The 21,366-nt window shown below is 38.3% G+C and overlaps 1 protein-coding gene across 8 annotated transcripts in view; it reads left to right on the top strand.

Annotated features, from left to right (window-relative positions):
- CEP350 (centrosomal protein 350) overlaps window positions 1–21,366 on the top strand; it is a 72,380-nt gene that overhangs the window by 25,833 nt on the left and 25,181 nt on the right. For 3 of the 8 annotated variants that reach the window (XM_030495443.1, XM_030495444.2, XM_030495449.1), the window contains 17 exons: window positions 43–1,106; window positions 2,420–2,573; window positions 3,789–3,952; window positions 4,868–5,057; window positions 6,542–6,762; window positions 6,876–7,039; window positions 7,705–7,815; window positions 8,061–8,192; window positions 10,451–10,578; window positions 10,926–11,045; window positions 12,793–12,959; window positions 13,662–13,858; window positions 14,388–14,572; window positions 15,473–15,560; window positions 15,947–16,093; window positions 16,889–17,046; window positions 20,684–20,806. In XM_030495443.1, coding sequence (XP_030351303.1) covers window positions 43–1,106; window positions 2,420–2,573; window positions 3,789–3,952; window positions 4,868–5,057; window positions 6,542–6,762; window positions 6,876–7,039; window positions 7,705–7,815; window positions 8,061–8,192; window positions 10,451–10,578; window positions 10,926–11,045; window positions 12,793–12,959; window positions 13,662–13,858; window positions 14,388–14,572; window positions 15,473–15,560; window positions 15,947–16,093; window positions 16,889–17,046; window positions 20,684–20,806 — 3,513 coding nt within the window. The remainder of the gene's footprint in view (window positions 1–42; window positions 1,107–2,419; window positions 2,574–3,788; window positions 3,953–4,867; window positions 5,058–6,541; window positions 6,763–6,875; window positions 7,040–7,704; window positions 7,816–8,060; window positions 8,193–10,450; window positions 10,579–10,925; window positions 11,046–12,792; window positions 12,960–13,661; window positions 13,859–14,387; window positions 14,573–15,472; window positions 15,561–15,946; window positions 16,094–16,888; window positions 17,047–20,683; window positions 20,807–21,366) is intronic. The other 5 variants (XM_030495445.1, XM_032920106.1, XM_030495447.1 and 2 more) reach the window with 5 other exon arrangements.

The following is a 21,366-nucleotide window of genomic DNA, read 5'->3' on the forward strand; positions in this document are numbered from 1 at the left end:
TCTTAAGTACTACAGTACTTAAATGTTGGCTTTTCATTTCAGGACTGATTTGATGGAGCCTCCATGGGTACAGCCAGACAGGTTGAGCCCAAGAGTCCAGATCTCTCACCCATCAATGCTCATGGGCTCAAGTGGAGGCCCTTGCTCCCAACACTGGAGTCTGGAGCAGATGGATCTTTTGTCAAAGGAGTGTGATGCGATGCTGTCAGGCAGGAGGAGCCATGCTGCACCCATGGGGTCACTGACCTTGATGCCTCAGCCGTACCTGAATTCACCTGCTGTGCAGCAAAACCTCCTAGTGAAACCTACTGCTAACCAATATAAGAGCAAATTAGATCGGATTGAAGCTTTGAAAGCTACAGCTGCTTCACTTTCTAGCAGGATTGAAAGTGAAGCCAAAAAGTTGGCTGGGGCTGGCATCAATTATGGTACCATGTGGAACTCAGACCATGAATTCATGCAAGAAAAGCAGGATGATGGGCGGTGGGCAAAGGCTGTGAGTCCTCCTGTGAGAGAGGAAAATGAAGATGCTTTTTCAGCCAGAATTCAAAAAATGTTGGGTACTTGTATGTCTCATACAGCCTTTGATGACAGCCTTCCTGGTGTAGGTAACCTTAGTGAATTTAAGAAGCTCCCTGACTCGATCAGGCCTCATGCTGATGTAGTCAGCCTTGGAATGAGGTCCCCTGCTGCTAACAGGCATGAGGGAACACCAGGACATGTATCTAAGAGACAGACAGACTCCCCGGGGCATGAAAACCAGGCTTACACTCTGAACAAAGCTGTAACTCCTCATGAGTCCAGCATTGAGTCCATCAGCGAAGGGCCTCTCCCGAGTGATGGAAGCCTCTCTGAAGAGGAAGTAGGGCAGCACAAACAGTTGCCACTGAAGATGCTGGAGACCTTAAAGGAGAAGGATTTCTGCATTCAGGAGAGAAATGCTTTTGAGCCCATAAAGGAGTTTCAGAAAGCAGCTGAGAAGTATTTGCCACTTTTCACTCAGACAAGTGGTGCACACAGCAAGGGGCCATGGGAGGAACTGGCGAAGGGAAGTCCTCACAGTGTCATCAACATCTTTGCAAAAAGTTATCAACTTCATGGAAAAGGTAAAAATGGAAAAAATTCTCGAAGCTCTTGTGAGTTACTATTTTTTTAGTTTTACTACTTCATACACTTTATGCTTCGCAAGAAAGGAATGTGCTTTTAGATGTCTCAAACATGAATCTGTGTAAGACTTTCTCGCTTTACTTTTGGATGATAAATTACTTCCCCTTGCTGCCTTTTGCTGCCTTGTCTCTGGAAAAAAAGAAAAAAAAGAACCCCACGTTTTTGGGCTGGAAGAATATTATTTTTGTATTAGATTGCTCTGTGTTTCTAGATCAGTAACTAGTTCATATATACTGGTTACATTTATTAAGGATGCCCACAGATACGGAATTGTGAATGTGAAGTTTATTGTATCCAGAATTGCATACTAAATCTAAATTGCCCAGAATGCATTTGGAAGTGGTCTCTCCACTATTGAGAACAGACCCTCTGGACTGGAATGTGCATCCTCCTACTATGTATGCACTCCAGATCATCTGTAGTAAGATGCCATTCCTGTTTCAGTTAAAACAGAAAGATGAAATGCATGCTTTATGCAGCTCTTGCTTTATGGCGTAAACATAAGCGCCCTAAACTTGCCATGCAAGGACACAGTTTTACTATGTTGTTAGAAACACATAATTTCAGTGGACGAATGATGTGGTCTTTCCTTTTGCATCTTTCCTCATATGAGTTATTTGATATCTCAAAGTAGCACAACGATTAAAACTTCTGTAACGATATTGGATTTTGAGAAAATAAGGTTTTAGTATATCAGTAGGGAGAGTCTCTTGCTTAAATGAGCCCTTTCAAGTGTTAGTGTCTTAAGGCGTGCTCACAAGTGTCTCATGCAGGATACTTAATTTGATTTTTATTTTTTTTACAAATTCATTCTTCATTTTATGAGTACTGTTTCTCTTGCTTTGAGTTCCTAATTTTGAGGACTGTTATCTAAGAAGTTGCTTTTTATCTTGGGTTGGGGTTTTTTTCCTTGATTCTTTTTTCTTTCATTTTATTTCCCTTGAATATGATTGCATTTAAATTTTCTGCATGTGGCTCTACTCAGGCACTGTGCTCTTCAAGAATGTTTTAGCTGGAGTGTATTAATGGAGTATTTAATTCATAGTTTACAAAAAGAGGACTGTGCTTGTTAAGTTGCATGACAACTGGCATGGGATGGCTGCACTGTTTTTTCTCCTGATGTTTTTGTGTTTGAAAGGAAGTCTTCTCCCATGGTTGGGAGCATTATAATTCCTGCAGCTTTATTACCTGCTTGATGCACATTTTCATTTTGTGTCATTTTTGTTTTTTCCTTTCTTTGTCCCCACTTTAGTGTTTGATGAAAGGTTGAATGGAGGGTCTGCCCTTCTGCGCCCTTTGCTCCCTGCCATGAGCCCTCCGGAGAGCGTGGTTTCTTATGAAGATGATTTTGTCTCATCACAGGGAAGTGGCACTTTAACAGACAAAAAGATTGCACGTGACCTCAGGTAGCTGTATATTAGGCTTCTTGTAAAAACAAAATGCAGAATTCAACAGAAAATAGTTAATGCAAAATTTTTTCACAACATGCTGGATATCTTTTCTGTTATGCTGTATTTTAATACTAGTCAAAGTGATGAGGTACTGCTTTAGGACCTTTGCAGTTAATTCAACAACCAGCATGGTTAAGACATAAAAATTAGAGTCAAATATTCCTGTTCTCTGTCTAATATTTGTTCTTCTTTAATCTGGCCAGGTAGCTTTAGGCAAGGTTTTTGCACTTTGTAGCCAGGTGAAAATTAGTTCTCCAAATTGTGTGGCTGCTATAAAGCTCAATTGGTTAGTCTGTGTAATTTGGAAAAAAAGAAAAAAAATATTTGAAAATATTAAAATACCTTCAGTACTTCAAAATTTTTTTAAAAGCCTATAATTGCTTTCACTAAGCGTTTAGTAATGCTTAGTAATGGCTATGTAAATTGTCTGTAAGAACTTTTAAAACCTTCTGTTCAGACTAAAATTTGAAGACTGCAAATCCTAGACTTCCATGTTACTACTGACTTCATGTGGTTTCCTGAATTTCCTAAGACCCCTTTTTTTGTAATGAGAGATATTTACATCTTTTGGGCACCTCAGAGAAGGCCACAAGCACTGTTTTTATACTGGTAATACTTTACCTCAGAAGAAAGGAAGGTAAAAGGTATTTTGCACCCTGATAACAGCTGCAAAAATGGTTTCTTTCTAATTAAACTCCTTAATAGGTCTTCTCTTGGTATTATTTAGTATATAATGCATTACTGTCTTTTTTTGCAAATCCTTTCTATTGAAAATCACTCATATTTCTGTCAGTTGATGATACTTGTATGCCCAGAGATTATTTAAAATGCAATCTTACTTGGTGTCGTTCTTAAGTTGTTCAAATAGTTGTTCAGAACTATAGTCAAATAGTTCTGAAGAGTTTTTAGTATTGGAGAGGATGGTTGTTACCTATCTTTTACTGTTTCATATTATTGGAAGTATGTTTCGATATGTTCAGTATCACGTCGAACTTTACTAGTGTCTCAGCTGTCATAGTTTTTAATCTTAAAATCAATGATTTCAAGTTGGACTAATTAGTGTAGTTTTAGCCATCTGTCTCTAATTAAAGTGTGGTGGATTTCTTGTGCACAGTGCAATGTGGGAGTTGGAAGTCCTTAGTTAATCACTGTCAGTGTGCTCCTTTTTAGTGTTGCTGGCAGCAGTAATTCAAGCATTCAGGAAGAAGTTGTGAGTAGGAAGTCTCCCCATGAACCTCGATCTGTGGAGCTTGCTTCTCAGCACTCATCTGGACTACAGTCTGCGGCATCTTCTCGCTCATCTGCTTCATCTAAAAACAGAGGGAAAAAGGAACGTAAGTGCAATATTTGACTGTAGGGTTTTTTAAGAAGGCTTTAGGGTTTTTTTGTTACGAACATTGCAGTCTTTCTGTATATCTGGAAACTGTCATCTAATCCTGATAGGATTATTTATTTATTCCTTCCTAAATTATTTTTGACTCTGATTATTCTCTGACCTTAAAATACAGTCATCTAAAATTAAATAAGTAAGAGTTGGTAAACAGCATTGAAAACTTTTCTTTTCCTAAACCAGCCTTCTAACAAATCAGTTAATTTTAATATCATGTGAGAACTGTCCTCATATTCTGTACTGAGGAAATTCCAATAGGCTGCTGAGAAATCAGAGTTATGGCTGCGTTTACGAAGGTTTGCCTGTATGCTTCATCTTTGGGTCACAGGCAAATTTATTGATTTGAGCACAAATCAATAAATACACTTCTTCCTACGGTAACTTGTTCATTACAAACAAATATGAAGAAACTTGAGATTTGGTACACGCTTACTATATAAACAATCAATAACAGAAGAAAAAGCTACGTTTAAAGCCAATAAAAGAACAAGAAAAATAGGATTGGGCATTCCTATTCCAAATTGTCTAGCTTACCCAAAGAAGGCTAGGCTTTATTAACATTATCAGCATCAAAGGGTCGAATGCTTATTTTCTTTATTTAAACCAATAGTGTGCTGAAATGAAAGCTGAGTGACAGTTTTCTTGACAGTGGACACGATATGCAGAAGAGTACTTAATCTCCTGTAGGAAGCTGCCAAATTTACATTTCTTGCTTGTCGGAATTATAAACTTCTAACTCAAAGGTATCTTTAATTGGGGGAAAAAAATTTCTCAATTACCTGTTTTGGGGCTCTTGATGGTGAAAGATTCATACTTAGAATTCCAAACATAAACTTTTGGCAATGATGTTGCTTCTTAGGGTTGGAATCTTTCAATGGAAGTTCTCACCGCTTTCCTGTAGAAGAAGATAAAATGCTCTCTGAATTAGAGAGGGGATCCCAACAGGCAAAGAAATCCTTATCAAGTAGCAGAATTTCTAGTAAAGATCATGAACAGCACCCAGATACAGACAGCACGCTGGAAAACTTGTCTGGACACTCCCTAATGAGGTAACATGAACGTTATAAGACTGTATGCAAATACAAGTTAGCTTATGGTGTTATGGCATATTATCAGAAATGGCAGTGTCTTTGGATATGCAAAGGGAAAGTAACAGAAATGATCAAATGTTAGTCAAATGGGAATGCAGAAAATATTTTGTAGTTTGTTTTCCCGCCCCCTTCCCGCCACTCGTATTTTAAATATCAAAGCCTGCAGTAGATGGCTACAGTAAGAGAAAATACAAAACAGAGATTCCTCCCCAGATATTCCCTCTGTTTTTGTGTGGATAACTGGCCAATATAGTTGTCCTATCAGGTTCAGTACCTTAAGCATTGAAATACAATATTTTTTTTCCACTTCTACAAATGTTCTGTAAGAAGTGTGGGGTAGGGGAAATAGCTAGTCAACCTGTGCAGTCATCTTGCTCTTTTCAGTAGGATCCACAGACATTTTTGGCTAGACGTGTGTTCAGCTAATACTCATAAGCCTTATCCAGCTCTGAGTTGATGCTTTTTGAGAAGTGAACTGATCCTTGGAAAAGAGTATAGAAAAAAAGGAAAAAAATACTGATTTTTTGTTGCATCCTCTGTATGTCTAGCTATGAATGCAGTTCTTCTGCTAATTGTGCAGTGAAGATGGTTGTGGAATACTCTGCTTAGTTTCCACTGCACTTTTTTCTAAAAAGCAACAAATACTAAGAGTGGTCTCTCACGCTGTGTGGCTACGGAGTGGTTCTGAGGTGTTGACTTATACTGGTGACTTTCACTGATATCCAGTATTGGGTTTGAAAGGAAATTGGAATAGTAAATTTAAGAAGTGTCTGGATGATTTTCTGTATGTTTAAAAAAAATTGGTGTCTTTATGTTTAAGTGTAGTAGTTTGTTTGTCAAGTTTTGGCCTTCAAGTGTTTCATTGCATTTTGTTGAAAGAGTTGGCTCCAGGGCAGTGACTTATCACATTCAGTTGCATCCCTGTGCCAATAGTAACCTGTTCACTTTCTAAAAATTCTGTTCATTGTATTCTGTTATCAAAATATGGCCCTAATTTTCTGTGAGTAAACCAAAGTTCTTCACTCAAACTCAAAAAACAGATGTATAAATGCACATTCAGGTGAGTGTATCCTGACTTTGTCATGGCAGGTTTCCAATAGGAGGCATTGAAACTGCTTGTCTGGCCATGTAGAACATGGTAGATACTGTGCTTTGTTTGGATTTTTTTTTTCCTTTTGGTGTGTGCTAACTAGGTTTAATACTTGAAGGAAAAGTAGAGTGCTCTAGAAACTTCACCTTAAACTGGGATATACGTACAAAACGCATCTCATGAGGCCATTTCCTAAGGGCATACTGGGCCTGTGCAAACCATAAAAGACTGCCTTTTATGTGGATCTTTTTGGCGTGTGTAAATGGGAGAACTAGGTTATTTCTTTATTGTCTTATCAAATGGCTGGATTTAGAAGAATATTGACTCCTTTCTTTTTTCGTTTCACTGTCAGTTTCTCAGACAAGGGAAGATCCCAGAAGACACCAACTTCTTCCCCATCTCCCAGTTCCCAAAAAATGTTGCAGTTTGATTCTATCGGCAATACAGCAGAAAGAGTCAAGTCACCTGCTGGCTTTCCTGGAAGTACAACATCAGGGCTGAAGCCTAACGCAGTCTTCCCCGACTTGAGTCTGGGAACTAGTAGGTCTGTAGCAGGAGCAGCCTCAGCAAGCGGTGAGTTGTTTTGTTAAAACCATAGTAATTCCAAAGCAGTTACATTTTTTCTGTATTTTTTGATGTGGGGCACTGAAGTCTAAGGAGGTTGACCAGTAAGTCTTATCCTGCAGGATGTATGCGCTTCTCCCCTGCTGGTCTTCAGCATCGTTTATCAGTAGAATTGAACTACCTTAGTGCTATTGAGGAGTCTGTGCGACAGCTTTCAGATGTAGAACGAGTACGAGGCATATCACTTGCCCAGCAGGAGAGTGTTTCTTTAGCTCAGATTCTAAAGGTAATGGAAAAATGCTTTCTTGTCTTAACCTTCTTTTCTTCTTTTATTTTGCAAGAAAATTAAATGAGGGCGAGTTATGCTTTTGTTAGCAATGCAGAGAAATTGTAATAGTCATGATGGAGTGTCTCTGCCAATGTCCATTTTTTAGGATTAATGTCTGTTCTTTTTCTTGCTATAAATTGACACCAAGGAACTGATGGCTCGAACATGTGTCATTAATATACCATTAGCTGGAATCACTGCTTTGGTTGTGTACTTCAGTAAAATAAAAACTTGATTGTTTACAGAGTTTGATATTGGGTCCCAATGCCATGCAGGGTAGTTATTCAGGCTGGATCATTTGTCTTATTCCATGAAAAGGATACTTTTGGTTGAAATTTCCTTATGTTGACAAGATTGCTTGTTCTTGTTTGTTGAATTAATTGGTCTCCTAAATCCTCTTTCTTTCTACACTGTGGTGGAAAAGTACAGGGAATGTGCATTTTCTACTGCTTGCTTGAAAAGGGGAGGGACAGTTGGTAGCCTGAAAATTTTACTTTAGCAGAAGAGGCACCACCAGTAGAGAAGATCTAGATCTTTCAGAGGTAGTAGCAGCCAGAGGCTAAGGCAAAAAAGGTGTTTACATTTAACTTGCATGATTAAAAACTTGTTTTCCCGACTCGTAGGCACAGCAGCAGCGCCATGAACGGGACCTAGCTCTTTTAAAAATCAAGGCCGAACAAGAAGCTTTAGAAAGTCAGAGACAACTGGACGAGGCAAGGCAGAAGGCAGCTCAGGTAATGCTGCCCTTCAAAAAATGTGGAGTGTGTAAGAGGCAAAATGCCGTAAGTAAATCTGTACCTCTGAGTATTCCTAACTTGAAGCTGTGAACATCTGGAGGTGCTGAAGGGGTTTAGTATAGCTGAAAAAAACTCTTGGGAGACAATTTCAAACTTTTTTCCACCACATTTTAAGAAATAAAAGTATAGTTGTTATAGCCAGAAAATTCTGAAAAGCTGAGCTGGCTGTGTTTTCTGCATAGGTCCATGCAGAGTCACTACAGCATCTCGTTCAGGCACGTCAGGAGGCTGTACAGGAGACCCCGTGCAAGGCTCCAGCCAAGCAGGCAGAAACTGCGCTTCTCGCTACAGATGCCGCTCACCAGATCCGTGAGGTGAGATCCTGAGTGAAAGGAAGAAACTGTTCTAATCTCAGTACTATTTTGAATACTTTTTTGCCTCTAAGATATTTTCTGTTCAGTGTCATTCTCAGTGCAACTTCACCTTCATAATGTGACAAATGATAGGACTTTAAAGGAGCTTTTCTGGCATCATTACTAAAGAGTCAGTCAGCAGCCTTAAAGCCCTGTTCACTATTCTTACGATCTTCCAGTTAGCAAATTCTTAAGAAGTTTGTTCTTCCAGGATAGATTGAGGATAGTGAACACATCTTTAATTAGTAAGAGTTGCACTCCATCAGGGATTGATCGTGTATCTGTTTCATATGCAAATTAAATCAGAAAAGTAGGGAAAATGCAGTTTGCTGACTTTTGAAGGTAGAAATGAGGGGGAAAAGAAACTAGGCTCTTCAGCAGCACTCTTGGTACAGAGTTTGAAGTTTGGTGGTTTCTTTTTTTGACTCTCTGTTCTTCTGTGGCATACAGAGTATTTATTAGCTTTCAGGTTTTTTATATGAGTTTATCAGGTTTTATACCTCTTGTTCCAAAATTGTAGCAGCTGCTTCACATGTAGGTAAAAAACACGGTAACAAAAAAGTGCTTTTGCTTCTTCATAGTTCAGCAATGGCAGTGCCTGCAAATTAGGGTCATGGGGTGGAATGCAGAAGGCTGATGAATGCGAACATAACATGTTTCTTCACAGCTTATGCACGTGTTAGTGCTCAGCAAGGCTGTTTTTATGATGCGTAATAGGACTGTAGAATAACAGTGATGTACTTGTTCTGGCCTTTGCCAAATATGTGAAGTTTAAATAGTTTTTGAATAAACAAGAATGGGCTAGGTTAAAGGAACAGAAAGCTCAGGCATCTCGGACACATGCAGTGGTTGTTGATAGAAGGTAGTGAAGTCTTGGATAAAGACAAGGAAACATTTGTAGCTTATAGAGCTGAAGTAGGTGGAAACCAGTTAAGAAACAAGGCAGAAGGAACAGAGCTTTTGTTTGGTGTAGGGTTTTAATCTCTTGTTTTCCTTTAAATTCAAACTCTGAGAGTAAAAGGTACTAGTGGAGAGGTTGATGAGAATGACCTAGTCAGTAATGATGGGCTAACAGCGTAGCTTTTCCATCCGTGTTCACAAGTGACTCCAGAACAACCATTTATTTTAACTGGAATGCAGCAGTGGAAATAGCAGTCATCAATACGCTGGGAATATTTCTGGACGTACGCTGTAATTTCTTATGTATAAAGGAATGAAGTTTTCTGCATTGCTTTCAATTAGAAATTTATCTTGTGCAAAAGAATACAGCATGCTGCTGTACAGTTCTGTTTGGTTTGAGTTGACTGTCGTGTTAATGAAGGGTAAGACAGTGGGTGATGTATGCAGACAATCCAATTTAAAACATTCAGTTTCTGTAAAATGTATATACATTAATTGAAGAATTAAGGAAGAAACTCAGTATCTGTATTAAAAATTATTGGAATACAGCCTATACCTACCTCTAAAATGAACCAGAGTTCCCTGCTCTGCAAGAGGCAGACCTTTGAACAGTAAGAAAAATACTTAATTCTAAAGTTTCTAAAAACTTGTGTTATCTACTGTGATTTCTGAAGAAGTTCTTATTTCTAGTCCAGAACACAGTGACTGCTGTACGTTAAGAAGGATAATTTATGGCAATCTGATTTAATGCTGCGAATTTTAGACCTGGCAGCGTGCATGGTATTGGAATTTAAACCTGTTGCTTCCTTTGGAGTGGAAAGAATATTTCTTGCTTATTGAGCAAAATGCACTTTCAAATGAAAAAGAAAACGTTGTTTCTGGTGTTTGTGTGGGTGGTGGTGGAAGGTTATTAGGGGGGTTTGTGTGGGGTGTTTTTGGTTTGGGGGGAGGGGAGGTTGGTTTGTTTTGGTTTTTATTTCAATTCTAATGATAAGTCTGGAATGTTTTATTATGTGAGGATCATTCTACTGATCAGAGTTTGGTTAAGATGATTAGAATGATATGGTAAGTAGTATCTTGCATATCTGTAGCTTCATATTAATAATTCCACTCTGCATAAATTAAAGAATATGTATTTACAAAGCAGTATGCACCTTCCACATCCAAAATTGACGTGTATAATTACAAACCATATTAAACCCATGTCTTACATATTTGTTCAATAAATGAGTAAGATTGTCTGAGAGAATGACTTCTCTCAAAAACATTTTGGTGCTGATAAGCTTATTATATTCCTTGGTTTTTTTAATTGCACTCAGATGACTGAGTTAGCACGAACGGATACTGTCTGCACTCCAGCTGCTCCAGTCACCACCTTGTTTGACCACCAGCGGCAGCATCATTCGGAGTTCATGAAACAGCTGAGAGCCCGAGCTGATACAAACAGGTTTTGCCTAATGTTTCACACCTTGGGAAGGGGGATACAAAATTTATTAGGTTCTGCTTTGCCTACTCTTGCAGAAAATTTTAAGATGTCATAATGAATGAACATTTATGAAGAATTTAGATTCCATCTTTATGCCCTTTAATAGTGTATGGCAAAGGTGACATTAACTGTTTCTGTGAACCTTGATATAAAAAGTTTAGAAAAAGATGGTCTAAATGTTTTGTGGGATGATTTAACTAGTCTAAGCTTTAAGTGATCTTTTCAGAAATTTAGCTCTTACTATTTCTAGTAAACTGTATTCCTCTTTAAGATAACACAGATTTTTGCAAAATGCTTTGCTTTCTTAGGAAATGTGAGTCTGGTGCCATATCACAAGGTAAAGAGGGGACAGGTGACTCAAAACAGACATACTCGCCAATGTTTGATAGTTATTCAGAGTCCTCAAGATCAAAGGTTCATGATCAGAGGTAAGAAGAGTTTAGATTACACAGGGGGTTTTTTGCTATAAATAAGAACTAAAGTACAAAGAAATACAAAGATATTTCCTTAAAATTTTTTTAAAAAGAGGTTGTCAATATTAAACCTTCAACAGGTAAACCTGTCTTATATTCTGGAGCTTGAAGGTTTATATGCCTACCAGAATTTGTTTTGTCTTTAATTAAAAAAATCCTACTACGCTGTAGCCCACAGTGTAACAGTATATTGTGTGTTAATGTCATCAGTTTTGAATTTGCTGTGTTTGTTCTAATTGGATGCTTTTCTCTTTTGTAACTTAAGAATAATTGAGTTCCACTTTCTCATTCAGCTGAATTAGCAGAAGTCTAGCAAGCAGGTGAAGGAAAATGGTTATTCCACTCTGTTTGACTCTCGTGAGACTGTATCTGGAATAATACAGGGTCCAGTTTTGGGCTTCTCAGTAAAGAGAAGATATTTTCATACAGACACAAGTCTGGCAGTGAACCACCAAGATGGTTAGGGGAGGCTGGAGTGCATGATGTAGAAGACAGGATGAAGGAACTGGGCTAACTTAACCTAGAAAAGAGAAGGCTAAGGGGGCAGTAATCTAGTTGCAGTATCTTAAACATGGTTTGTTAGGTAACATAAGGTTAGACCCTTTTTAGAGTTGCACATTGAGATAACAAAAGGCAATGGTGACATTATAGAAAGGGGAAAATCACTGAGGAAAAAAATGCTCCCTGTGAGAGTGGTCAAACACTGGACTTGGGGGTATAGGGAGATTGTGGGATCCTCTGTTCTTGCAGGTGTTCAGAACCTGGACGTGATCTTGGCTTTGGCGAAGTGAAATACTTTCATAAATTGTTGAGCTGAGATTATTCCAATTTTTGTGCTGTGGCCTACTTCCATACTTCTATTGTGTCACCTTTGTAACCTAAAAGTCCCTTCAAGTCTCTGTTTATCTGAGTCTTTTTCCCTGTTTTAAATATTTGCATTTTGTGCTCTTCTCGTTTTGCTCTGTGTGGTTTTGGAATGGAATAGAACAGAGACTGGAGCATATGTTATGAAAACACAGGGCAGGAACCTGTAGAACTGTCTGCTCTGTAATGTGCAGTACCTTTTCTGTTCTCTGTGTATCTGGCCATTTTGTTAGGTTTTGGTTTTTGTGGTTTTTATCACTGTTGCTCTGCACTGGCTTGAAATTTTACATGAAGTGCCTGGAGTGTTGCTTGTCTGAGGTTTAGATTTGACTCATTTCTGGTGTTACTTTTCAGTATCTCACCCATGTTTAACAGTGGATTTTTAGCTTTTTGTTTGTTGTTCACTTACGTGATCTGGTTAGGTCACATGATGCTTCTCACAGTCCTTCTCTGATCTTGACCAAATGGAATGATTATGTCCTCCGTAGTTCTTCTAACTTAAAACAGTATTGCTATCTCACTCATCCTTTTAAAAACTGTAAGGAGAGATGTTTGCAATGGTTTATCATCCACGCTCATTGCCAGGTAGAGGGTGTGCATACCTAAAAAGCACTTGGATTCAAAAGTAGAATAAAAATAGCAAGTCCTGCTGTCAGTCAGCAGCTTGATGAGGCTTGGAATTCTGAAGTAGCCAAGCTGCATTTTAAAAAATCCCAAACCCTCTGCATGTCGATTGTTGCTGGGATGTTAATCATGGTACATGCAGTAGCAATGCAATGTAAATGCTTCAAAATGTGCAAAGTAATTTAAAAAAACCCCTTCTCTCTTGATAACACAGTAGTACCAGCAGCCGCCAAGAGAGTCCTTCAGTTCCATCTTCTAAGGAGAATGAGAAAAAGCTTTCCTGTCGTGAAAAGATAACTAGCAGTATTGAAGACCAGGCGCATACTGGTGTGGATGATTCCTTGCCAAGTGATAGTATTTTATCACTGCCAGACGGAAAAGGTTAGCCGTGTTGTTTGTACATGATGAATCTGAGGGTGGCAAGGGGGGAGGGAGGGGAGGTGCCATTTCAGAATTAGTTTCTGAAATAAATGAGGGAATATATATGAAGAAAGCTGAGCCCCAGGTGTATTGGTAGTCTCTTAAGGGGTAACAGAGATTGGAACCTTTGAAATTCTGCCCATCAGAGTGGTGGAATGCATGGGCCATTCTACTTTCTGCTGTGCTAGCTATGGCTGGAAGTTCACTTGCTGAATATGCAGGCTGAACACCAAATATTTTGGCAGCCCAGAAACACATTTATACCTGTTTACAGAAGTCTGTTAGGTCTTGTCAAGCTGGATAATGGTATTTCATGATGTCCTATAATTCAAGGTCAGGTCACTCACATTTTTCGCGATGAGAACAATCAGCCACTGGAATAATCTCCCAAGAGAAGTGGTGGACTCTCCAACATTGGACAGGCTGGACAGGGTGCTGGGCCATCTAGTCTAGGTCATGCTTTGCCAGGAAAGGTTGGACCAGATGATCCTTGATGCCCTTTCCAACCTGGTATTCCATGATTTCCTGAACACCCATTTTTTTTCTGCATTAGTTCTCTCCCTGTCTTTCCTGCCCCCCTGACTTTATTGAGATTAGACAGAGTAAAACTGCATTCATGGTACATACCTGAGCATACATGCACTTCCCTGATGTCTCCCTCAGATTCTGCTTCTGTTGCAACAGAATATTCCATGAAATTTGATGAGTCCATGACAGAGGATGAGATTGAGGAAAAGTCTTTTCGGTCTTTGCTGCCCTCTGAGAGTCATCGCAGAAATAACTTGGAGAAGAAACGGGGTAATCGTGATGATTCTGAGGAGGAAGTTTCCCCAGAAAAAACAGCTCTGTCATCTATCAAGGTAGGTCAAGCAACCATAGTGAAGGTAAATTAACTGAACGGAAATGGTTAAGCTGATGAACTTCAGGTGAGCTGTTCTTAGCTGTGTTTGCAAACTTTAGGGGTTTTTTCCTCCCTGTGGTTCTTTTGAGCATCTCAAAACTTAGAGTTGTATTAATCATGCAATATATCACTGTTGTGCAAGTATGATGACTTATGAAACAGGCCTCTATCTGTTCTCTTGTGGCTTTGAGTAAGAGGAGTGACATTTTGAGGCAGGTTATAAAAGCTCAGTGGATTAAATGTTTCTACTCTGCCTACACACAGGTAGGAAGTATAAGAGGATGCTTCATCTCTCTGGCTCAAGGGGGGACGTTCCAAAACTTTCACACAGCCAAGGGCAGAAAAAGCTGGTCTGCACAAAGCTCAGAATAAAAGCAGCTTCTCTTAAATCTGTTATTTTGTGTGTGTCTGTATAGACACACACACTTTGTAATTGAAAAAAGCCTTGGAATTTCTCTGAATCATGCCAAATTTTTCTTGCCTTCCAGGAGCTGAGCATGCCATTCTCAGGGGGACAAGATAGTTTCTCTAAATTTACCATGGAGATGGTAAGACAGTACATGAAAGAAGAGGAAATGCGAGCAGCTCATCAGTCCTCACTGCTTCGGCTCCGGGAGAAGGCTCTGAAGGAGAAGACCAAGGCTGAATTAGCTTGGCTGGAACACCAGAAGAAGTAAGGCAGCTCTGAATATACACTGGTGGTGATTGACCATTTTCTTGTACTTAATTTTGCTTCCACCCCTCCCTTTTTAACTATCAATGATTGAACTGATCTTCTGACATCAGTTATCTATACAAATGTTATTGTGACTTGGAAAGATCAGAACCCAGTTTGTAAGTGTGCTTTGATGCACTGCATTGAGCATGGTTTGATCAAAAAGAATTTCATTGAAATAGTAGAACATCAGATGTTTGTTGTCAGTCAGAGAACATAGTTCCCAACTGTTACTTGACAAGTCTTAATTCAAGAAGGTGGAAAACTGTCAAATAGACCTTTATTTGCTTGATCTCTACCTGAGGTCATTTTAGTTGGCTCAAGCCAGATTTTGGAAATCTGGATATGAGTAGTACTTAATATTCAACCTAACATATGCTTTGGCTGGGAATGCCACTTGAAGCACTGTGGTGGCCAGATTTAATCAATAATACTTTCCTATGGTCACTTTCTGCATGAGGGTACCATTGTTCAACAGACATTTTCTTACAATTTCTTGTTAATGTGGGTTTGACAAATGATTGTGAGGTAGTTACCCAGTGTCCTTCCTATTGTCTTTCTCAAATGGTGAGAATACTACCTGTTGAGAGCTTCTGCCCATTCATGTGAGATCTCATATTACCTGCACTGGCCTTTAAGCTGTATGTGTCTGACTAAACAGTACAACATATTTCACTATAGAGCATGCCAATGATTAAGTACAGGCATATACTCTTCTGCAGCTTAGGAAAAGTAAATTTTTTTTTTTTTTTAATTTTTTTATTCTTTTTTTTTTTTTACTTTAAAGTGTAAAAGGCTTGTGGTTCACTGATGTGTACTTTTTTTCTTATTTCATCTTTTCTTCCAATCTGTTTGCAGGCATTTGCGAGACAAGGGAGAGGATGATAAGATGCCTCCTATTCGAAAAAGGCAGCGTGGTCTGCTGCTGAGATTACAGCAGGAAAAGGTAACTGATGCCCTCTAGGAAAACCCTGTTGAAGCCCCTCTGTAGCCATTAAATATTTCAGACACTGTAAAAGCTAAGAATTGTGAAACCTCCGTACCAGGCTTTTGGATAGGAAGCTAGCAGTATTTCTTACCAGCAAGTCTTATTTGCATTTCAGTAGTGTTTGATGCATTGATTTAAAGGGTATTTCTGTATCAGTAATCTCACTTGTTGAGACTTGGAAGTATTAATTGATCTTCGGTTCTTTGCTGATGAAGTTCAGGCTAGTTGCTTCATCATGTAGTTGCAGTAATTTTAAACCCCTAGCAAGGACACTGGCTGCTTTAGAGTGTGTTCTTGAGAGCTGTCTGCCACAGTTCTTATGCTTAATCTTTTATACCTAAAAGGCAGAAATTAAGCGTCTTCAAGAGGCTAACAAGGCTGCTCGGAAGGAAAGACAGCTGATCCTTAAACAGCAGGCGGAAATAGAACGAATCCGTCAGACTACAATGAAACTGCAGGAGAAACTAAAGTCTGCAGGAGAAAACAAACTAGTAAGTGTTCAGTACAGAAGCTGGAGTGTTCCCTTTTTGTCCATGCATCTGGTGTTTGACTTCAGTGTTTATAGGAATGGAAAGCTACTGGATTGGACCTATCACTTGGAAGTTTTGTCTGCCTCAAATGGTCTCATCCTCTTTATCTCAGCAATGTTTAATTTCTTTAAAGCACTTTTCAAGGAAATTATTAAATGTTTTAACTGTACAGTAGATGGTGTTTAACTCTCAAGCTTAACTAGTGACTTTGGGAATATCAGCTGTTTGTTGCTTAGATCTCTTGGGCTCTGATTTTGTTTGATTATTTGTCAGACCCCAAAGTACTAAATGTAAGCGTTAAACCCAAAACTTGCTGCTTTGTGTGAACGTTAGTGTCATTACACTAAGTTTATTGCATCTGCTTTATAAGACAGCAGCACAGGATTTTGGTAACTGTCTGCCTCTTTACAAAATTTTGAGAAGACACAAGTTGAGTAATAGTAGTATAGAAAGGATTGGTTTCCTGTTTGGGTAAGTGAATTATGATGTTGGGGTGTTGTTTTTTTTTTTTTTTCTAGATACAGTTAGGGAGAACTTAAATTATGATGGAACAGCATGTACTAAAAAACTTTGTGTCAAATAAAAATGAAGTTGTAAAGTCAAGTTAAATCTGCAGGTGGGCAGACTTACCTGAAGTAGTAGTTGATGTAATCTGAGGAGAAAGTAAGCTAAATTAACACAATGTTTAAAAAGATTGTAGAATAACTTTTCTTACTTTTAATCTTGCCTTTCTGGGTTTTTTACACTTAATTGCAGGAACTTCACAGTGAGGATGACATCAAGCAGAGCAATGGTTCTAGCCCACTTCCAACTGATGCAGAAACACGCAGCCCTTCCCCAATCTCAATCTCCAGCAGTGAGACTAGTAGCATTATGCAGAAACTTAAAAAAATGCGCAGCAGAATGGATGAAAAGTAACTAATTTTTATATCTTTTTTTTTTTTTTATTCTTATGCAAGACTTTACTATTTTAATAGAATGAGTTGGTTTGGCCAGTATCTGCACTATTGATATCGCATCAGCTTTGATCTGAGTTGCCTGAGAAATAGCTGATTGGAAGCATTAATAGAACTATATTCATTTTTTAATATAATATACAAAGGCTACAATTCTTGCACAAGTACTGAGATTTGGGCATTGTTAGCTGGCAGACAGTGTATCCAGTTTTTATTGTACAAGATTGGTTTTAATATTCTTTGTACTTCTCTTTTGAGTTGGTGAAAGCACATCAGTGTAGGAGATTTTGATACTTATATGTACAAGGAACTTGGACAGGCTCCAGCTTGATGATGTAAGAGTTCCTCTAGCAATGAGACCTCTGAAGTCAAATGGTCAAAATAGTGCCTGTATTTTGTATCTCCCTTTTTATTTTAAAGGGCAAAAACATAGGAAGTGAGACTCTGGAATTACAGTACCAATTTTATCTTGAATTGAAGCATAAGTTAAAAATAGGAATAGTCTTATGCAAAAAACTAGTAACTGAGTTTGAGATCTGGCTCACAGAAAGTCATTGAGCTTGTCAGGCATGTGATTTCTTCCTTACTATCCAGCTGCAGAATTTCAATTCTAATTGCATTAAAGTGAGCTAGGATGCATTTTGTAGTATTTTCTTAATTAATGGAGGTTGTATGTGTGTGACTGAGAAGACAGGCAATTAATAAGACCTTTCTTTTCATCCTGTGCGGTCCATGGGTTGGAAAAAAGTTGAAGTTGGTTGTTAGTCTTCAGAGGAAATAATGAAGTATATGTGCAGTTCCTGGGTCTGAAAACTAAGGCTGAATCTGTTGATTTCACTTGTTAAATTGTCTTGAATCAAAATTTTTTTTCCTGCATCTTTTCAGTGTAGGAATTACTTTGTCTGCACTAAACATCCCAAATGCTTTTCCAGCATGTGCTCATTAGTTTGAAGCCTTAAATTCATATTTGAGACTAATCCATTAAAAGTTTGACCTCTGCCAGTTACTGCAAGAAATAGTCTTTGCTTAAGCATTTTTGGGTTTTTTTGTTTTGTTTGTTTTTAACTTATAACCAAGGTAGGTCACTGTATTTTAGTCCATGAGGGAGTTGTATGTAATGGTTTGGTTTTTTTTTTTTCACTTGAGACTCTTAACACAGCTGAATAAAACATCAAAAAGCAAGCACTGCCATTTGCAAGCTGTCTGTGACTCCTTAGCACCCTATTTGCTTGTAATCTTTTGAGAAACACTTGCATGTATTTGTCTATGATGAAGATAAAAACCAGTAGTATTAAATGAGGGTTTGGTGTAAGTAGGAAAAACCAAAAACATGTTCTAGGTATACATAGTCTTCATGTTCTAGCCTGAATTCATTGCTGTTTTATTCAAACTCTTCTGGTAAACTTAACAGCCAAAATGACAAATGATTTCAAGATTCTGAATTGTTGTATTTCCAAAACTAAACTCTTGGCATTCCAAGTCATGTGAAAACCAACCCCATCGTTATAGCAGCAAACTCTTTCTCAAAATATGTGTTGAAGTTGGTAAATAGCTTAAGATGAGGACTTGAGAAGGATGTGCTCTGTAGGCCATGTTGACTTCTAGGGTTTCAAGAAAACATGGGTTTTCTTCGGATTCTGTGGGTTTGGGTTTTTTTTAAAGAGGGTCTTTATTTTACTTTTTTTCCACCTGAGATTCAACACACAAAATTTCAAATGGTGTAACAAAACCAAGTTATGTCTTATCATTTTTGAGATGCAGTATTAACGCTATAGGAGATGACATATACACTTTTATATTTAAGACTTCCTTTGCCACTTTTTATTAGGTAGTGGTTTTGTCAGTATTGTTTTTGGAATCTTACTGTTTCAAAGTACTTTCATTTCTAAGCGACAAGTCTGATTGCAGAAAGAATTACATATTAATAAATAATTGTTCTTACTATTGCAAGGGATAGTAGTAGATACAAATTATGTTCTGCCCTTAGAGATACTTGAATCATCAGTCCAAAACATTGCTCACCTGGAGAATAATTTTCAAAAGGTGGATAGCAGGATTTGAGCTGAAATAACTGCTTTTGGGCAGAACAAGTGGAAATTGTGTCATCTATGTGGTCATGTATTTTTGGTTTTATGGTTTTGTCTTGGATTGAGATACATATATTCAAAGGAAGTAGTATTTTGTGTAAACATAAATGATTCTCTAGTACTTGATCTTCCCAATTATATAGTTTTTGCACACCTTTTGCAAGTATTTTGATAGCAATAGCAGTGCTTATTGATTGAAAAACAGTGCTGACTTGGAGTCTTTTAAATGTCCTTGTTTGTAAAATGCATAAGAATAATATTAACATAATAGAGTAAGACGTTTGGTTTGGGGTGTAATGATAGGAAGCTGCTGTTTGAAGGGCAGCTTAATCAGGGTGTGAGTGAGATAGGGCAAAAGGAAAGAAGCTGAATGTTGAGTGAAGTACTAGAGGAACTGGAATAAGGAATTAGGAGAGCCTACTATGCTGGATTTGGTGTAGTCCATAGCAAGGTGGAAATCCTGTGGCTTCCTTACTTATAAGGCAGCTTTAATATTTCTCTTCTGCTAAAAGGGGAATGAAAGAATGGTTATTTTTTAATAGTCTGCATGTGAACAGGAGCATGCTCTGTCAAAGAGAATTAACCACTTCCCCTTGCTTTCCTTGCATATGCAACTTTAATGGTAATCTGCGCTATAGAAGAACTGGTTAAATGCTCATTTTCTTTTGCTTTTCCTTAATATGCTGCTTAGCTTGCATTGTAGTTGATAGCTCTATGTGGAGCATGGCATTTTCCTACAAACATGATAGTTCATTCGGAATTAACTTAAAATGGTAATTGTTTAGGAAATACCATTTTAAGCAGAGATGTAAGTTTAGGTAGGTAGATTTTTTTTTTTTTTTTTTTTTTAAAAACAAATAGGTATTATCCTTCTGCAGTTAGTACTTCAAATGAAAGAGGCAATATATGAGTATTCTGAGACCAAGTCTGCACTTTGTTGCCAAAAACCAAAATAACAGCTAGAGGTCAAATTGCAGGTATTTCTCAGACTTTTTCCTGGAATTGCTCATGTTTTAAAATATGTAATTTTTTTTCCCCTTTCACTGGTGCTTACCTTTGGAGAATTAATTTTACTGAGGTTTCGCCAGGTGAATGAAAATGCATTTAAACTTTCAGACAAGCAAAGTTGTTCATGTAGCAAAACTAGCATGCTATTTAATGCTCATTATATACTGTATTGACATTTACAATAGCAGGAGTTGCAAAAAGATCAGGTTGAAATATGTTAACCAGTGCATGTGGAAGTCTGCATCAAAATGAAACTTTTAAAGAAAAATCTAGCAGTGTGAAAGTAGCTTGCCTTTAACAGAAAATGAAGTGTTGTAAGTGTGTGTTTTCTATTACCTTCTGCATAACAGTGTATAGTTTTTCTACTTCAGATGTTGGGTAATAACTATACAATGTTAAATGCAATAAATTTTAAAGTTCTTTGCTAGATGCTATCCTTTTCTCATTCTTTCTGCCTTTTTTGCTATCTTAGTTTTAAACTCTTCCTCCTTATTTTGTAGACACTGCTCTCCTGTTCACTACTTCTTCTCTGTCTTTACGTCTCACCACTGGGCCTCTCTCAGTGTCTGTTTTCCCAACCTTCACCCCAAATTCCAGCTGTATATCTACAACCAATTGGTCAGGTAACTGCATCTTTTTCAAGTGATAGACTCTTTGATAGAGCATGCTCTGTTCAGTCCTGGGAAGTCAAGAGGTTCTTCATCTGTGAACTTTTTGACACTTTCCTCACTGTTTCCAGATTTTTCTTAATGGCATGGACAGTGGAATTGGGCACATCTTTCGCAAGTCTGCAGATGACACCAAGCTGAGTGGTGTCGTTGATTTCACTGGAGGGAAGGGGTGCCATCCAGAGAGACCTTGACAGGCTTGAGGAGTGGGCCACTGTGGACCTCATGGAGATCAACAGGGTCCTGCACCTGGGTCAGGGCAAACCCTGGTATCAATGTAGACCTGGGGGATGAATGAGTTGAGAGCAGCCCTGCGGAGAAGGACTTGGGGATGCTGGTGGACAAAAAAAAAAAATTGGATATAAGCTGATGCTCCCCCTCTACTCTGCTCTGAAGAGACCCCCATCTGGAGTACTGCATGCAGTTCTGAGGTCCTCAGGATGAGAAAGACATGGACCTGTTGGAGGAGGTCCAGAGGAGGGACATAGAAATGATCAGTGGGCTGGAGCACCTTT

This window comes from Strigops habroptila, chromosome 8, assembly GCF_004027225.2.
Source record: "Strigops habroptila isolate Jane chromosome 8, bStrHab1.2.pri, whole genome shotgun sequence".
In the NCBI taxonomy this organism is placed as follows: domain Eukaryota; kingdom Metazoa; phylum Chordata; class Aves; order Psittaciformes; family Psittacidae; genus Strigops; species Strigops habroptila.